The 18,148-nt window shown below is 33.4% G+C and overlaps 1 protein-coding gene across 2 annotated transcripts in view; it reads left to right on the forward strand.

The window, feature by feature from the left end:
- LOC128211323 (disintegrin and metalloproteinase domain-containing protein 12-like) overlaps window positions 1–18,148 on the forward strand; it is a 41,424-nt gene that overhangs the window by 6,444 nt on the left and 16,832 nt on the right. Inside the window, exons 3-13 of one of the 2 annotated variants that reach the window (XM_052915985.1) lie at window positions 2,533–2,609; window positions 8,141–8,222; window positions 8,711–8,793; window positions 9,630–9,745; window positions 10,185–10,258; window positions 11,480–11,563; window positions 12,680–12,751; window positions 13,357–13,526; window positions 14,457–14,541; window positions 15,278–15,411; window positions 15,874–15,888. In XM_052915985.1, the coding sequence (XP_052771945.1) occupies window positions 2,533–2,609; window positions 8,141–8,222; window positions 8,711–8,793; window positions 9,630–9,745; window positions 10,185–10,258; window positions 11,480–11,563; window positions 12,680–12,751; window positions 13,357–13,526; window positions 14,457–14,541; window positions 15,278–15,411; window positions 15,874–15,888 (992 nt within the window). The remainder of the gene's footprint in view (window positions 1–2,532; window positions 2,610–8,140; window positions 8,223–8,710; window positions 8,794–9,629; window positions 9,746–10,184; window positions 10,259–11,479; window positions 11,564–12,679; window positions 12,752–13,356; window positions 13,527–14,456; window positions 14,542–15,277; window positions 15,412–15,873; window positions 15,889–18,148) is intronic. The other variant, XM_052915986.1, reaches the window with a different exon arrangement.

Raw genomic sequence — 18,148 nt, forward strand, 5'->3', positions numbered from 1 at the left:
GTGTAGATAATTTAAAATTGCTATTTTGTCTCTTTTGCTGGTTACTGTCAATTATTTGCAACACAAATTCTTACACCACATTCATGTTACATTTAATACCACACTAAGGAATTACAGCATGTAAAAACAATCATATTTTCTTGTTACTGGGTAATCTATAAATCTTTCATGTACTTAAGTAAGATTCTGAGACATCTTTGACGTAATGAAACATGCTTGATTGATGACTTTTCCCACTAGATATTGATAAATTGTAGCCATATATACATGTACAACCTCATCCAAACTCTGCTTTGGTCTGGCCTTTGTTGGAACTCAAAGGATAAATTATAAATGCTGTTGTAATGCATGGGAAGTGAGTAAGTTCATTGTATTTTGATAGTTCCATGCATTAAGAATAAACCGCAGAATTGAACAGATTTCGTTATCATGTTTGATATTGTTTCCCCTTTCATTTGGGATATAATAGACAGTTCCATATATGTCCCTACCCTTTTTATGCCCCACAAAGTGGCGGCATATAGGGTTGCCCTTGTCCGTACGTACGTACGTACGATAGTCATGGAAATCGCTTTAGTCATTTAGGAGTTACGGCCCTTTTTTGCCAAAAATTCCCGAAGATTGTTTCCGATCTAATTCTTGAAAACCGTTTGTCCAATCCTCACCAAACTTTAAACACATGTTTGTGACCATAATATCTTGATCAAGTTCGATAGTCATGGAAATCGCTTTAGTCATTTAGGAGTTACGGCCCTTTTTTGCCAAAAATACTTCAAAAATATATGTTTCCAATCTAATTCTTGAAAAGTATGTGTCCAATCCTCACCAAACTTTACATACATGATTGTGACCATAATATCTTGATCAAGTTCGATAGCCATGGAAATCGCTTTTGTCATTTAGGAGTTACGGCCCTTTATTTGCAAAAAAAGACTTGAAAAATACGTCCCGAAGATTGTTTCCGATCTAATTCTTGAAAACTGTTTGTCCAATCCTCACCAAACTTTTAACACATGTTTGTGACCATAATATCTTGATCAAGTTCAATAGCCATGGAAATCGCTTTAATCATTTAGGAGTTAGGGCCCTCAGATTATCCTGAATAATCATTATGGCTTATTTTCTGTGACAAAAAAATCGAAGTGGGGGCATCCGTGTCCTATGGACACATTTCTAGTTGTAATGCTCTTACAATACAAAAAGATAACATGACATTGGTGTGGCGACATCAGAGTGGCAAATTATGTTTCGGAAATACATTTATAATATTGTCATCCTATAATTCCCCTTATTTTCTGGATTAGACTTACTGTAAATGTCCTATTAAACACACGGGGCGTGTGTCTTATTGAAACCCTGCTGATCAAGTGCTTAATAAAAACGTTTTTTCCCCATTCAGTTAACTTTTAAAATTCACAAAACTTGATGATCAGTCATTTTTGGAGTCATATAATATGAAATTCTGACAATGTTTTTGGAATATTAAATCGCCTAAAGTGGTAGATAGGTCGAAAGCTTGCGAATGACCATTATTTTTTAGCTACGATCAGTATCTGCTGCCTTCATCTTTAGGGGAAGCATGTTTAATAAGTCATCTACGGTATTCAATAGATGTAAATGTAAACATTAGAGGGTCATATCATCAAGTCTCCTAGGAGTGTATTTGTACATAGGAGCGATTTTTAATGGTAATACTGCATTGCTAGAAACCGCTCCTAGGGTCTGGATGAAATGGCCACCAAATTATCTTGTGTGAACTGAGTAGTAAATGCCCAGAATTTTGACATTGTTTGACATTCATAGCTTCTAAATGGATTTGACATTTTATAAGTTGTTGCCTTTTAGTCTAATCCACGTTACACCAAGGCTATTTGTTACATCTACGTATTACTCTACCCAATAATATTCTGCTAAGTGTAATATGAATAATTACTTGTTGTCTCCATCAACGATAATGAGCCACCTGTGACTAGCGGATCCAGGGGAAGTCAGGGGCGAGGCCCCCCCCCCCCCCAATCATCAAAGTTTACTTTTAATTTCAATAAAGGAGAATTAATTATATAAAGAAGTCATATCAAACAACCAAATTGCACCATTTCGGACTAGAAATTGCTTTTCAAGGGGAAGTAACTTTTCAAGGTTTTTCAAGGAAAAGTACCACAAACTCCCCTCAACACTTTATAAAGCTAAATAAAATTCAGTTCTGTGGTAGGGGCACAAGTCAAAAGGTTAAGCCCCCCTCTAACTTCAAATCCTGGATCCACCCTTGATCATTTAAAAAGCATTCAGCGGCTTCTGCTAATCTGTTTGTCAATACACTTGTCTTTTATAATAAATCAGAAGTAATATAATACATGTACATGCATTGGCATTATTTAAATACATGCAAATATTTGTGGACCTGCAATGACAACCCATGATTATTCAATATACAGTGTCACTGTGAGCTCGTCCAAAATTTATTATAAATGTTTCATTTTATTACAATTATATTTATCAATTCAATTTAATGTTTTGTTTTATTTTTTTCAGTACGGGCACCCAAAAGAACTGGATATCCATTTAGTAACATCCGATGGTCCTCTGATTCTACACCTGATCAGAAATAGGTATACCGTATGATGAAAACCATGTGGCATATTCTGTGAATCTGTTATTCTATTAACACATTCATCTTATGTGTATTATGATTATATCTGATAAGATCTCACATATAATTTTTATGAATGATAAGTGAAGATGTTCTCGGATACTGAAGGTGGTTTTCATGGGAGATGTGAGAATTATAGATCTGTGTTTGTTGATTAGGATTAGATGGAGCACTAATTAATTGTATTGGATTAATTTGCTGCATTTATATATCAGTATTGTTCTGTTTGACTGTAAATTAGTAAAATAGGATAAATGTGTAAATAAAGGTTGTTCAAATAGATCCAGTTTTGCCGTCACACTTCTGTTCTGACAAAATACAAGTTTATTTTTGGGACCCTTTATGTGCTAAAGCTACATACATGTATTTAGAAAAATATTAATCTTAATGCCCCACTTTCTCGAATCTTCTTATTTTAGTCCCTTATAACAGGATCAAGCTAATCTCACTACTTTTGGTTCCCTAAAATTTGGGTAATATTTTTTTTTTCTTTTTTAAAGATTTTAGACTTTAAATAGGAATTATGTTTATGATAATCACAATAAACAATTTTTGCATTTATGGAAATCATATTTAAGTTGGCTAAGCGAAATAAGCTTAGATTAAGCCTTTTAAGCTTTAGGCCAAGATGTTTGGTATTAGTGATGATTTAAGTTCAGCCTTTGCATCCTGAAATCAGTATGGAGATCTTTCAATTTTAGATTGTCTACAGTTAAAGGTTATTATTTTGCTCGACATTTGCATTATATATAGTAAGAAGAACCTTGAAACTGATATAAATGGCCTGGGAACAATTTCAAGACTTTACTGAGCCCTTATGGGACTGAATCCCTCATTCTGAAACTTAATTTGTCTAGGAAGTTTTGTTCTTTTATAGTCATTGAATCAGATAAGAGGGAATTAAATTTCCAGCAGTTTCAGCCTAAAAATTTGGAAAAGTTACCAACATAATATGCCTTGAATTTTACAGAAACAAATAATACTTTTAAAGAAAATCTTCAAATATGTTCCAAAGCGAAGTAATTTGAAAATATGCAAACATACTACTGTAATGGCCTAAAAAAAAATAAAAACTTGGTTAGGTTAACCGACCTTAAACCTACTATAAGGTATGGCACCCTTAGTTGTTTTTAAAGTTGATTGGTAAAAAAATAAGTGTTTGTTTGAATATGTTGTTTAAAAACTTTTATACAGAAGATTATTTTAACGCCATTCCCCAATGATGACAATAATAATTCTTACATAAAGCTTAATAAGAATAAAATAAAAAAAGACTACCTACCATACCAGTTTTTGAAAAGGATGTAACCCTAACCAAACCAAATTTGTTTGGCCTAAGCAGAACCTGGGGGCCAATATTCAAAATTCATTTCCTATCTTGTCAGTTGAGTCATTTTCCTAATATGAATAAAGTACCTCACTGATGATATGATTTATACATACTTTAACTTTACTGAAAGACATTGTATTCATTGGCTCTTTTAAAAAAAAAAAAAGATATACACTTTCATGCTAACCCTCCCCCCCCCCCCCCAAAAAAAAAAACACAAAAAACAACAACAAAAAACAACAACAACTCTTTGATTTAATACTATGACATTCCTTTTTTTAAAAATAAATTATGTAAGATAAAAAAGATTTCTGATGTTTGATATCAATATAAGGCCCTGTGGCCCCCAGTTATATATAGAATCAACACTGATTTTATAAATTTATCTGTAACATACATGTAATTAAAGATCTTAAAATTCTGTCCAATAGAAAAATGATTTGTTCACCTTTCTCAATAAATAAGGAAAATACTTTCTATTAACATGTGTAGAACATAACTTGAGTTGTCCATGCTTACAGATAAATGAAAAATAAACATGAGTCTTAAAAAGCATTTTTCTTGTAACACATGCTGAGCAAGACAAGGTGAAAAGACTGAGGTCCTGAGTTCAATGTTTTGTTGAGGGAAGGAGGTTGTTAAAACACGTTCATCATCTTGTTATTGTTGCTGAAATCATGTATGACTCACCCTTACATGTATGTAAGGCGTAAAAAAATTGTTTGTTTCTGGTTTTGTGACCTACCATATTTCTTTGCCCTGACCCTAGACGTTGTGATTACGTTGAGAAAATTTATTATTTCATTGGTTTGATTTTAATCTATTAAAAAATATACATAAAGTGTTTTGGGCTTTAAACTATACCAACAATGCTTGTTATAACTCAGTGTATCGTGTTCAGTGTCTACATACCACGTGATAAATTGCGTCATAAATGCTACGTCGGAAGGCAACATTTTGCTTTGAATGAAGGCTTTCAACAAAGATAACTTTACTATTTTTTCTTTCTTTTTTAAATGAAACTTAACGCAGTCTACGCTGCTTACAGAGCTCCGCCTTCGGTTCTTCACCAGAGTTTGATAACGAGATTAGTTTCTGAAAACACCTCAACAAACCTTTTCACAAAACCGCTGCCTGATGAAGTACTTTCAAAACATTAGTTTGGAAACAGGTTTGTCGAATTGTTTGAGGAAATCAATCACCTAATCAAACTCCAGTAAAGAGACGAAGGCAGGGCTCTTTAAGTGGCGTGACTGCCCTTTGTAAATTTCATTTAAAATGGTGAAGAAAAAGAAAAGTTATCATTGTTTTAAGTCTTCATTTTAAGCAAAATGTTGCCTTCTGACGTAACATATATCATGTAATTTATCATGTGGTATACACACACTGATGTTCTAAAGCATTAAATAAAACCTATAGTTTTTGGGAACAGAAAATATGAATAAAAAAGGCCAAATAAATATTCAAAGAGGATTTTCCAACCTACCTACATGTACCCCATTTTTGGTGAGCATGAAATCAGAAACACATATATTTTCTTTAGCCTATTAAATTGTTATATAAAAAAAAAGTCTGGCAAATTATTGTGGTTTCTGTTTTATATACAACTAATAGTGGGTTATTTGATGAGGTCACTTCAAACATAGAGTTTGTGGGGGGTAGAAGCAAATTATCTTGTTTTGAACTAAATTTCCAAGCAGCTGCACTATGGCATAACATAAAAAGAAAGAGAAACAAAAACAAGTTGGAAAGTACAAACAGAAATCAATTTAAGATGCAGGTCTTAATTTACTTAAATTAATGATGTCAGAAGTATATTTTCGAACATGTTAAAATGAAGGTTTGATGATATACCTGCATTAAATTACATGTATCAGATATCAATAGCTGGTTATTCTGTGGTGAATTTTATGTCTCCTTTTAAAAAAAAAGTAAACAAACAAGTTGAAAATACAAACAGAAATCAAATTAAGACCCAGTTGTTTATTATTAATTAATGATATCAGAAGTACATTTTCGAACATGTTAAAATGAAGGTTTGATCCTGAAGCATGTAAAATTACATGTATCAAATATCAATAACTGGTTATTCTGTGGTGAATTTTATGTCTGCTTTTATATTTTGATAATAAATTAAAATTGATAGAAGGGGCATTTGTAAACATCTGACATCATTCTGATACACTTTAAAAGGATGAAAGTGAAGTGGAAGTTGTAAGTGTACTCGACTGCGAAGATGTAAACATTCAGGAAACAATTAAAATGCAAATTTGCTCTGTCTTAAATTTAAGATACCGGTAACGTTAAGATTTGACTTGATATACTTTTCTATGTGAAATACACATAAAAAAGATGTCAGTTTGAACAGCGTTTTTTCAGTCCATTTTGGGGATGAAATTTGTCCTCATTTCCCTCTGAAAAAGAATATATTTCTACCCTACCCAGGTAAAAAAATCCCCCTTTTTTTAAGGAGCATCGACCCCTTAAAATTTAAGATATCAATAATGAATAAGTGGATAAGTTTCATGAATAAAAGGTTTGACAACAAGTTGAACATTATCTGAATTATGTTAGTATTTTTCCCCTTTTTGCTAAAAAGCACACAATTTTTTTTCCAAAGAGCCCTGCCACTATTTCCTTAAAAGAGAAAAAACTCAGTTAGTATATAAACTCAATGTAATTTTTTTATATAATTTAAACCTTTTTTGTGATAAGTAAATAATGCTATCAAAATATTTGTTGAAATTTTTCACAAACTGCCCGAGTAACGCAAAGAATAATGTTGAAAGAATATCACATCTCTAACCAATGTAGTATTAAATCTTTTGTCAACGGTTTCCTTATCATCATAATCTTGGTTCAAATTACTTGTGAACGTTAATTTTGTGGTTAAAAAATGTTTGCAAAGGAAGTAATTTTTGTCTGACACATCCCCTTAACAGACCAACCCTTGCAGCAAAGCCACCAGTGGAATAATCAGTTGCATTGACCCGCCCCTCTTGTAACTGGCACTACCAAGGACGTAACGCCTCATTGTGTCACTGTGTTTCTGGGTTCATGGAAGTGGATTACTTCCTACTTGGGTTACCAGATCACTTGAGTTTTTCTGCAACTTGAACTATTCTCATGAGTTTATGTATTGTTATTGTAGGCCTAATAAAAAATGGTTTTGGTATTTATGGGTTTACCGACCCTGTCCACGAAATAGGCACCACCCCTATTGTTTTATAGTCTGTTAATTAAAAAAATTAATGATAATTTAAGTGTGTTTTTTTAATATGAAGTTCCTTTCAAGCTTTATACAGAAGATAACTTTTGCACCATTTCCCAATAATGACATTAACGTTCTTTCACATAAAGCTAAATAAAAAAATAAACAGAGGCCTACCTACCCTACCTGTATTTGAAAAGGATGTAACCAAAAGGATGTCACCCTAACCAAACCATTATTTTGGCCTCATGTGCTTGTGCCCTTAAATACTGTTTATACATGTATAGTTACACCTCAACTTCCATTCCTTAAATGAACTGCCTTTCGGCAATTGCGTTCATCAATCGATGAACGCAACATCTTCGGTTATGTTCGGATTGTAATTCATTGCATAACAATATACATGAAAGCTATTGATCTTGTTATTGGTTGTATTGTGTTTGCAGGTCCCGTAGAATATAGATCAGCATTTTTAAAAGTGTTAGTTTATTATATTTTAAATATATTGGTACCAGAAGTGTTTCAATTTTACGTTTTAAAGTGATTTCAAGTGGTTGATCTTTTCCCGCGTTATTGTGACGTAATTTGAAAAAAATGTTTCCAGTTATAGTCGGGTCGTTCTATTTACAGAATGGGTAAGAACGGATTAATTTACTGAAAGGTTTTCTTAACTGAAATGAAGTATTTTTTTAACAATTCTTGAATGAAATAATGAACTATTGGTGTAAATATAAGGAATGAATAGCGGGGTTGATGTCATTATCGGGGATATGAACGCAATTGGGTTGGTCAAAGAATGCGTGGAGTCCTTCGGACTCCACACACATTGACCAACCCAATTGCGTTCATACCCTGAAAATGACATCAACCCCGCGATGCATTCCTTAAATAAATATAGATGTTTCTGCAGATATTGTTTAAAACCAGGATATTTTTTTTCTTTTTACAGTAAACTGTTCACAAAAGCCTATGTGGAGAAGACCTATACAGACCAAGACAACTACAGGTTAAAGAAGCCGCTACATAGAAAAGTAAGCATTCATATGACTGCTGAGTTATACGTTAGTGTAAAAGAGTCTGACAGAATCCTATACTGGTATTGGAGGTCGCATCGCATGTTCTTACCCTCCTTGTCACACCAAAGATGATATAAAAATGTTACCACTGGCTCCTTTGCCTCAGGCTCAGCTTTATATAGGGGTAGTACATCAAACCTTGGTTAAACCCAGAAAGTTACTTGACATGGGGCACAATTTAAGGAGCCAAGGGGTCCATTGAAAATAAGAGCTTGGGTATTTAACCGGGCCTCTTTTTCAAGTTTATTGTGAAGCTACATGTTATATATGCCATCAGGACTTTCTGAAACATCCATTTGCCCAGGTTGCTTATTCTGTAGATGTTGGCAAATGTACTGTTATCATTTTATACATCTAATTGTGTAGATGTTGTCAATCGATGAACAGGTACTTTAACCCTGAAATAACTAGGTATTTTTGCACAATGAAATGTTTGATTTCAGTTGGCAGCGCACTGTTTCTACCATGGCACAGTTGTTGGTGATCCCAGCTCTATGGTGGCTGTCAGCACCTGTGAAGGAGTCAGGTAAGGACTAGCTATATTTGAAGAGGAGGTCTGATCAGATTTTGGGGACGGATCAGCGTTGGAGTTGGATCAGAGTTGTGGGCGTATCAGATTTGGGGTTTAATTGTGTTAAATGTTGTGACTTGAGAGAGAACTGGTTCTTCCAGTACACAGATGTTGGGAAACCAGGATCTATAGTTGCTACATGCATCTGTGATGGATGTCAGGTAAGGACTAGCTATGTTTGAGGTGGGTGTTAGATCAGAGTTGGGGTCGGATCAAGATTTGGGGGTCAAATCAGAGTTGAGGTTGGATCAGAGTTGGGGTCGGATCAAGATTTGGGGGTCAAATCAGAGTTGGGGTTGGATCAGAGTTGGGGGCTGGATCAAAGTGCAGGGTTAAATGTGTTATAATGTTGTAATATAGAGAGCACTGGGTCTTCCACAGATGTTAGGAAACAAGGATTTTTCTACTATGGCATAGTCATTGGGAATTCAGGATTTTATGATGGACTTGCAAGGACTACAAATTTTTTTTTGATCATTTATACATGTAGCTATCATAGATATCGCGTGAAAAGTTGATAACTTTTAACTCTAGAATCAAATTGGTTGCCAAAACTCTGGATCAAAGCATCGCAAGTACTATCCCTGCCTGCAGCTTTGTCTGTGATAAGTACTGGATGTCACCCTGGGATAGTTAAATTAGTTTTTAGGCACACAAAAATATAGCTATTTTCGAAACTGTATATACTAGGTATGTTTGTGAATCCAGAGTTTGTTACTTTTCCTTCAATGTGACAAAAAATAAATCCTTAACTACTACCTTGACCTTTATTTACCTGTTAATCTCTTCAGTGGTCATATACAGACCTCCCAACACGTTTATCACATAGAACCAGCAAGGGATGTGGACAAGGTTGCCCATCAGTTGTACAGACAGGGTAGAGGCACGTCAACACCCTTCAAATGTGGTATGGCCTGAAATAATGATTTGTAATTTCTTATTTATAGACCTAGACATAAGGCTGTCTCTATGGGAGGCTTAATTCCACAAAAATTAGTCTCCTAAGATGATAAGGTTGAAAATTGGAGAAACAGCCCCATAGATTAAACATAATTCATGTTATTTTTTAATACATATTTTTGCCTGGTTGAGATTCTTAAAAAAAATATCTGACATTTTTCTCTTTGATTCCATTTTATAGTATCTTAGTAGTATAATTAATGACCAGAGGATAAAAAAGAAAGTAACGCTGGTGGGTTTGAAACCCACAACCTCATGGACGAGATGTAGGCATCCTAACCACAGGACCACTCTCACTCTTTGAGTCTTTAACTAAATTATTACATTTGAGAAAGTTTGTTTCCACATTTTTCATACCTTTATACTCCTGAATGTTATTATTTCAGATTCTAGCACAGAAGGGCATTCCATGCAACATGAGCCTGTGCAGACAGATTGGGAAAATTCAGTACTTAGAAGGGTGGGTATTTCAATTCCTGCCTTAAACAAATTGAGAAAATACAGTACTTAGACAGCGGGATACTTTAAGACAGCGGAATATTCCATTTCTTGCCTTAAACAGATTGGGAAAATACAGAACTTAGTAGGGTGTGTATTTAATTTCTGGCCGTAAACATATAAGGGAAAGAACAGTACTTAGAAGGCTGGATATTTCATTTCTTATCTTTAACTGATTGGAAAAATACAGTGCTTGGAAGGATGGGTATTTCATTGTCTGTTTTAAAAAAGTATTGTATTTGCTTATGTATTGCATTTTCATATATATAATAAACATGTATACCTTACACATATGTGGACTGCCTTTTTGGGAAACTAAAAATGACCTTGAGGTGATTATCAAAGAACTTTATTTCTTAAGCATGAAGTTGTGTTGATCTGTAAAGATCTCAAGTTCATATTTCAGACATTGCATTCACCACCAAAGAGAAAAGGCTATAACTGTTTCGAGAGTTCTACTTCGTTGAACCACAGAAAAGCCCTACCAATTCAAAGATAAATCGCATATTGATACAATAAATTGGGATGTTGTCATTGATAAGCTGCATTTTTCCATTCACTGACGCTCACATTTGAGGCCCTAAGAGTATTTGGTCCAGAGTTTGATAACGGATCTATGGACAAATGATATCAATAATTTGATTTTGAAATAGGTTTATGGACAAAGAAATTTCATTGGGGCCATATGAAGTATGCCATAAGTATGATCATTGAACGTGCATCACAACAGATCTCTTGACACTGTTTTAATCCGATATACAGTTTTGACATTTTTTAAATTTATGTCTCAGAATCAGCTGATTTTGGTATCAATGCCTTCAATTTAGTCCTGTTAGATAACAACAGAACAGATTTCAATTATTCGTAAAACAGCCGAAAAACTTTGATTTTCTTTAAGCTTTAGTAATATAACATCAATTCAACCATAAATATGGAAAACTGAGATCTTATCTTTAGTCAGCTTTCTTGTATCACTGACTTCCAGACATTTTTCCCAAAATGACTCATTTACAAGACAAAAAAAAGAGTAAAAAAGTTGTCAAAACAGTCAATCTGTGAGAGTTCAGCTTTAAGCAACAAACTCCTATTCAGAGCTCGCTACAGCACAGTTCTCTGCAGAGTGCTATAGAGAAAAACCTTTACACAACACACTAATGGACTTGCATTCATGTATATTTTTCAGTCTCGACGCAGTGTGCATGAACCATATGATGCAGACGGCGGGTCAAGATATGTAGAGATGTACATTGTTAATGACTTCAGAACAGTAAGTCATACATACATAAATTTAGATGTGAAATTCAGTTTTTCTTCAGTTTCAGACTGTCATAGAATGAAAAATATATAATTAAAAACTCAACCTTCATCGTACATGATTTAGTAATATACCTTTGGGAATATTTCAATCATTTTTCTTTAGATGAAATAAACTGAACATGCATTTCTTCACTACACCTCTTAAATAAATTCAATATACACATATTGCATTGAATATGAAAATTGTACATTTTTTGATATGACCCAACATTCAGTACAGGTATTTTATCACATATTCTTTGTTGTCGTCTGTTGTAATACAATAATTAACACATATATCGACACCTTAGTGCAATAACTCAATAACTACATACAGAAATAGAAGCAGATATTGACTTTTGGTACTAAAGTGATGATATATGAAACATGAAGGCGGAGTTTAACCATTCAATTACTATTTAGGTGAATCAATAACACCTCTATTCACTTTTACCACACACTAGTTATTGAATGTTGCCCTTGACAACATATTACAAAGCAGTTATGTCACCCACTACTCTTTTCATTGAAATTATACACAACCAAAAGGCACTCTTGTATAACTTCAATAGCTAAGGTTGTGGGTTAAGTGATTACCATTACATAACGGTTGAGAAATCGTTGTGAGGATAAAAACCACTGACGGAGTTCAGTCTTTGTCTTTTACCAGAATTTGATTGAGAGTTTAGTTTTTTAAAACACTTCAACAAACCTTTTCACAAAACCGCCGCCTGATGGAGCACTGTCAAAACGTTATTTTGGAAACAGGTTTGTCGAAGTGTTTGAGGAAATTAATCACCCAATCAAACTCGAGTAATAAAACGAAGGCTGGGCTCTTTAAGTGGCATAGACTGCCCTTTCTTTAAAATGGTATAGAAAAAAAAAGTTATCTTTGTGTTAAGTCATCATTCGAAACAAATTGGTGTCTTTCGACGAAGCAATTATGACATAATTTATCATGAGGTATACACACACTGATACAGTATGAAAGATTAAACGATCTTTAGTATGCAGTGAGTAATTGAGGATACCATCATACTGTAAAACTATTTGTATAATTTAATAATTCATTGATATTGTGTTGCAGTTCCAAAGCAATGGGAAAAATGAGGCTTATCAGATCAGGAAGACACAGAATATTGTCAACATTGTCAGCAGGGTAGGAATTGATATTGTACATGTAAATGATTATTTTGTATGACCCATTCATGATACATTGGCAAATTGAAGACATATTAGACTGTTTTCCTGTGAAAGTCAGGGATAATTTATTAATTTTCAGGCATTCAGAAATGTATCACTGTATGTAAATGAGGAGTTGAACATTTAGACCTGAAATTAACAAAAGACCTTTGTTTGAATTTTCTCAGGTGAAAAGTAATGATACTTCTGGCATCTATAGCATACTCTTTTTTTCAAACAATGAAATTTAAAAAAGACAATAGGTAAGTATTTGTGAATCATACCTCTTAGACATGTAAATTGAATATGGTCAGATGTAATCACAAACTATTTGTCATAAATATAAAAGTGTCAACCATTGTGCCACATTAAAAAAAAAAAAACTGAGAGTTCGCAATATCACAACACGAGGCTTTAAACAAATGCTGGACAAAAGGTTTTCAATTAGCGGTAGCAACAGGTGTTGCTACTATGAACCTTGTGCAACTTCACTTAGTTATTACTTGGATTTTTTAATTGATTTCTTTTTGTTAAAAAATGATTAATGAAATTGAAATATAACAAACATTAATTCATTTTCAGTTATATCGTTCACTAAATATCTACGTAGCCCTGGTCGGCATAGAGAACTGGACCGCAGGGGACCGATTTACAATCACAGAACAGGCAGACGAGACTCTAGAAAACTTCCTACACTACCGTCGAGAAAGGATCAACCCAGTCCATCCACATGATAATGCTCAATTGATCACGTAGGTGTCTAATAAGGCATAACAAATAAATGTTTGTTTCCTTTTTCCCGCCCTTTTCTAATTTTTCTGACCATTTTTTTCCCCTTTTGGGACAATTTTCGGTATTTCTTGCATTGTAAGGATGTAAAATGATCACAGGCATGATGCCGACTGTTTAAAGTGTGAAAATGATATAGTATACAACTTTACTAAAAAAATAATAATCCAAGCCTTTCTACCCTATATATTTTGGCTGTGAAATGGGAAACAAATAGTTAAAAAAAATCAAGGGCTGATATATAAAGCTGGTATTGAGTAATGGGCAAATTTTATCATTCAAGTGATATGGCAGTTCAGTAATTTTGTTTTAAAATAATAAAGGACATTTGTAATTGATCAATATTTCTGCACTGGATGGATATATCCACTCATTGATCTCACTTAAATGCAATGATTGAATAGTACACAACATTGATTCAGTCATTGATATTTAGACTTTTGGATGAATATGCACAAATTCTTACACTTTAGTTCATAACATCAAAATAATTCAACAAGCCGTGCAATATAAAATCCAGAATTTGAGCAAGTCAGGAAATTATTGTACCAATGCAGGGCTTGTTACCTTGTGCTATTTTTGACCACAGTTGATTATGATTTGTAAAATGAAAGCAATGTATTAATTATAATGCATTATTATGTTTAACTCATTTGTCTTTAATGATCAAAACGAAACAAAAATATGATTTATGTTCATATAAAATTATATTAGCGACTTTAAACTGGGGAATTTGTGGCTATGTATTTAAAAAAATAAATTAAATGCTAATATTTTTTTGAAATTAATATGTTTCTTTCTATCAAGTGTAAAAAAATAAATCCATATGGTGTACATTTATCCTTTCACTGTGTTAAATACCCCTATATATATAAATATATACCTATATTCAGGGAGACTTCATTTACCAATGGTGTTGTTGGGAAGGCCATTAAAGGAACCATTTGTACCTTCCAGTACTCCGGTGGGGTCAACTTGGTAAGATATCGACTTGACATGGGCAGATTGCTCAGAACTTTGTCTGCACTGGAAGTTTAATGGATACTCTTGTGATCTGCTGTATTTCTAACAAGATTGGAGACATTTGTTTCATTTGAACTTGCTTATATTTAAATATGTAAGCACATCATTAAAAAGGATAACAAAAATGAGTTAATAATGATGTTGTTTATCATGTTGTTAACTTAAACAGAGTTCTGAACAATTGTCGAAATCTTATCTATAGCATACTGTAACAGACATTTTATGCTGAGCTTAGCTTGTGCAGATATAATGATCACTGGTTGTTACATATTAACGCAATAATTGGTTCATTTCAAGACAAAAAAATATAAAAAAAACTTGTCAAAACGGTAATTCTGTGAGAGTGCAGCTTTAAATCATAAATTGAATTATTTGATTTCTTAATTTGAATGTCACTTATAAAGTGGAAGTAAAATTTACATAAGGCAAATAGTCGACTGCCTATAACACATACATATAGAATTCTTGAACATGGTGATTTTAATTAAACGCATAATTTTGCTGCCGTCAGAAAGTTGTCTGTTAAATGTTTTACTAGAATCTAGCCACAGAGTCGGACAGCAAAAATTTTTGCCCATGAGTCTTACTGTATAAATGTTTTTAATATTACTAGAATCTAACCACAGAAGGTCAAACAACTGCAGCTTTTTTCCCATGAGCCCTACTGTAACATTGTATATTTTTTCACTAGAATCTAGCCACAGAAGGTCAGACAGCAACAACAATTGCCCATGAGCTGGGTCACAACTTCGGCATGGACCATGATAACTACACAATATGTCAGTGTCCGGACGAGAAATGTATTATGGCTGCGACCAGTGGAGGGTAGGTAGAATGTTTTTTGATACAAGATTAAAATGATTAAAATTGATACAAAATATGTTGTTCATAAAGTATGAAAACTTATTGGGTTATTTGCTTATTAAAAAGGTTAAATAATTCAATTATCTGCGCTTTGTTAAAAATAAAAAATAAATCAGTGTGGAAATTTATGGCTATAAAAAGTAAGCAAATACCTGTAAATTGGTCGCTGACTGTATAGGAGATAAACTAATGCCCTTCTCATAGCTTAAATTGCTTTGGCTCATTTATGTAAATACGCTTTGCAGAATGCACTATTTGGAAAAAAAACATATAAGTTTGTAATCCATATTTATTTTATGTATTATTTTATGTATTCTTTGGAATTTAAGCAGAATGAAACATAATTTTATAAAGGAATATTTGCATGTCTATTGTCATACGCCGCTGAATATCATTTAACAGTATGTTGTTGATTCTAAACAGTTCAAGAGACCAAAGGTAATGAGGAATTTGTAGACTTGATTTTGGATTTATATGGCTGGGCTTTCGGTTTGGCTTTACAGATAAGGTCGTGCGTAATTGATTCTATGTTATAAGTGTCATGTGGCTGGTTACGCTTTCGGGTTTTCATACCCTAAAATCAAAGGTAAAAAACTAGTGTGGAAAACTGCAATTATGAAGCTAATTTAAGAATATTAAGGATCAGGGTCTGTTTCAATGATGATATTAGTTGATTTAAGTCATAATTTGAAATTATCTTTTATAATATTTTCATCATTTTACTACATATTTCAGTGTTGAACTTAAGCTAGTATTATCAAAATGAACACAAAGTTGAGGAAATATAAAACAATCAATGTGTGGCTACATTTGAGTAGCCATTTGTGATGGTTATACAGATTTAAGATTATTGAAGTACAGTACACTCCACGCGGAACTACCACTTTCCGTTTTCCTCGGCGGATTTTGGTCATCGCGGACACGACATCCAATTCATCATAATCCTCTTTCCTCGGCGTTTTTACTCGTTCGCCCACCGAGGCTAATCAGTGGACCGTATAATTACAATCGCCGCGTTACTCGGAGGTAAAAACACCGCGAAACTCGGAGGAAAACCGATAAGAATCTCCCACTGTATCTAATTTTGTTTAATTTATTTGATATGTTTTGCTACACCCGTAATTATTTATAAAAATAATTTATTTCGCGTACCTAATTTTCGGACATCCAAAGGACATCAATCGTAACTTTCACACTTACCAAGTTTCACAGACGAAGATTATCTATCTATCTATCTATCTATCTACCTAACCGTATACACCACTGTTGACAAGCTAACTAATTAATGTGATGAATTAAAGTTGGAAATGCAATACTTAAGTTACATTCGAAAACACCACTCAGACACATTAATCCTGCATAACAATATACATGCTCTCCATGAGATCCTCGTGGGTAAAACTGTGAGTTATGTGACGTCACACAGTGTGACTGTTTGATCTGAAGCCGATAGAATGTGTTATTCCTTTCAATGCATGTATAAAATGGTGTTTAATGGGATTTTAATTAACTTGATGAGGGATTTACACTTATATGCGTAATAAATAAGTTTAGAACCATTGATAACTACGGATAAATTAAGAAGTGTTAATAAGTAGTAAAATGCAAATTAAGAAATAATGACCGAAAAATATTCACACTTACTAAGTTCTCAACACCTTCATTACTCCAATCTAATTAAGTTCTCAACACCTTAATATAGTAAGAGAAAGATGACAATAACAAACACAAACGAACGCTATGGTATATATTTTAATTACATAATGTGAAAAACAACAGTTGTTTGACGATGCTGATGAAAATTTACAATAATTGTTTTTAAAAAGAAACTTACTGTACTTTGAAAAATAATTATCTAATTATTTAATACTGTTTTAACAGAAGCAATGTACTGTAGTAGCTATGCACAAAACGCGGAGTTCCGCGATTAGGTCAATAAATCGAAACGATCACCGGCGCTACCGGCAATAAAACCCTCCATAGAAAACGATTAACTCGGTGCAACTCGGCGAAATTTAGCGAGGAAAAAGGTTGCGTACTCGGCGGAAATCCGCGATAAATTAAAAACGCCTCCGAGTCACCGAGGAAAGTGGTAGTTCCGCGTGGAGTGTACTGTATTATATTATACCCCTAAAATTGTTTATTGAAACAGCCCCTAGATACATAATAAAAGTTTTACAATATTGGATAGCTTTTCTGAACACCTCTTGTATATAACTCAAAGAGGTTGACTTAAGTATAATAAATTATTTATTTTCCTGCCTCTATAATAAGGCTTTAAATTGGAACTTGATGCTGAACGTAGAATCAATTCAGTACGGCTTAACTTTCAGACATATTAACCATGTTGCGAATGGCCGATGTGCATTTGCAAGATTCTGCATGTTTTTCTTGTCTTTGCACAAGAAAAAATCTTTATATACAGCCAAGGATTTGTTCATTTCCACCTTTCCTTTATACAAAATACATGTTTAGACTGGAAAAAAGTTGCCTTCCATATTGCATTTTGATCAAATTTGCCTTGTAATACAATTATTATCGAAAGTGTATAGAAAATGAAGAGGACTTGTTCATGCTGATTGTTAATATATCTTAAACATTTATATACAATTTTTGTATATTATATTCACTCTGTTTCTAGGATAAATACCATAATATATTCATAAAATTTATTTTTGAGAAACAAATAACAAACATG

This window comes from Mya arenaria, chromosome 12 (assembly GCF_026914265.1).
Source record: "Mya arenaria isolate MELC-2E11 chromosome 12, ASM2691426v1".
Classification (NCBI taxonomy): Eukaryota; Metazoa; Mollusca; class Bivalvia; order Myida; family Myidae; genus Mya; species Mya arenaria.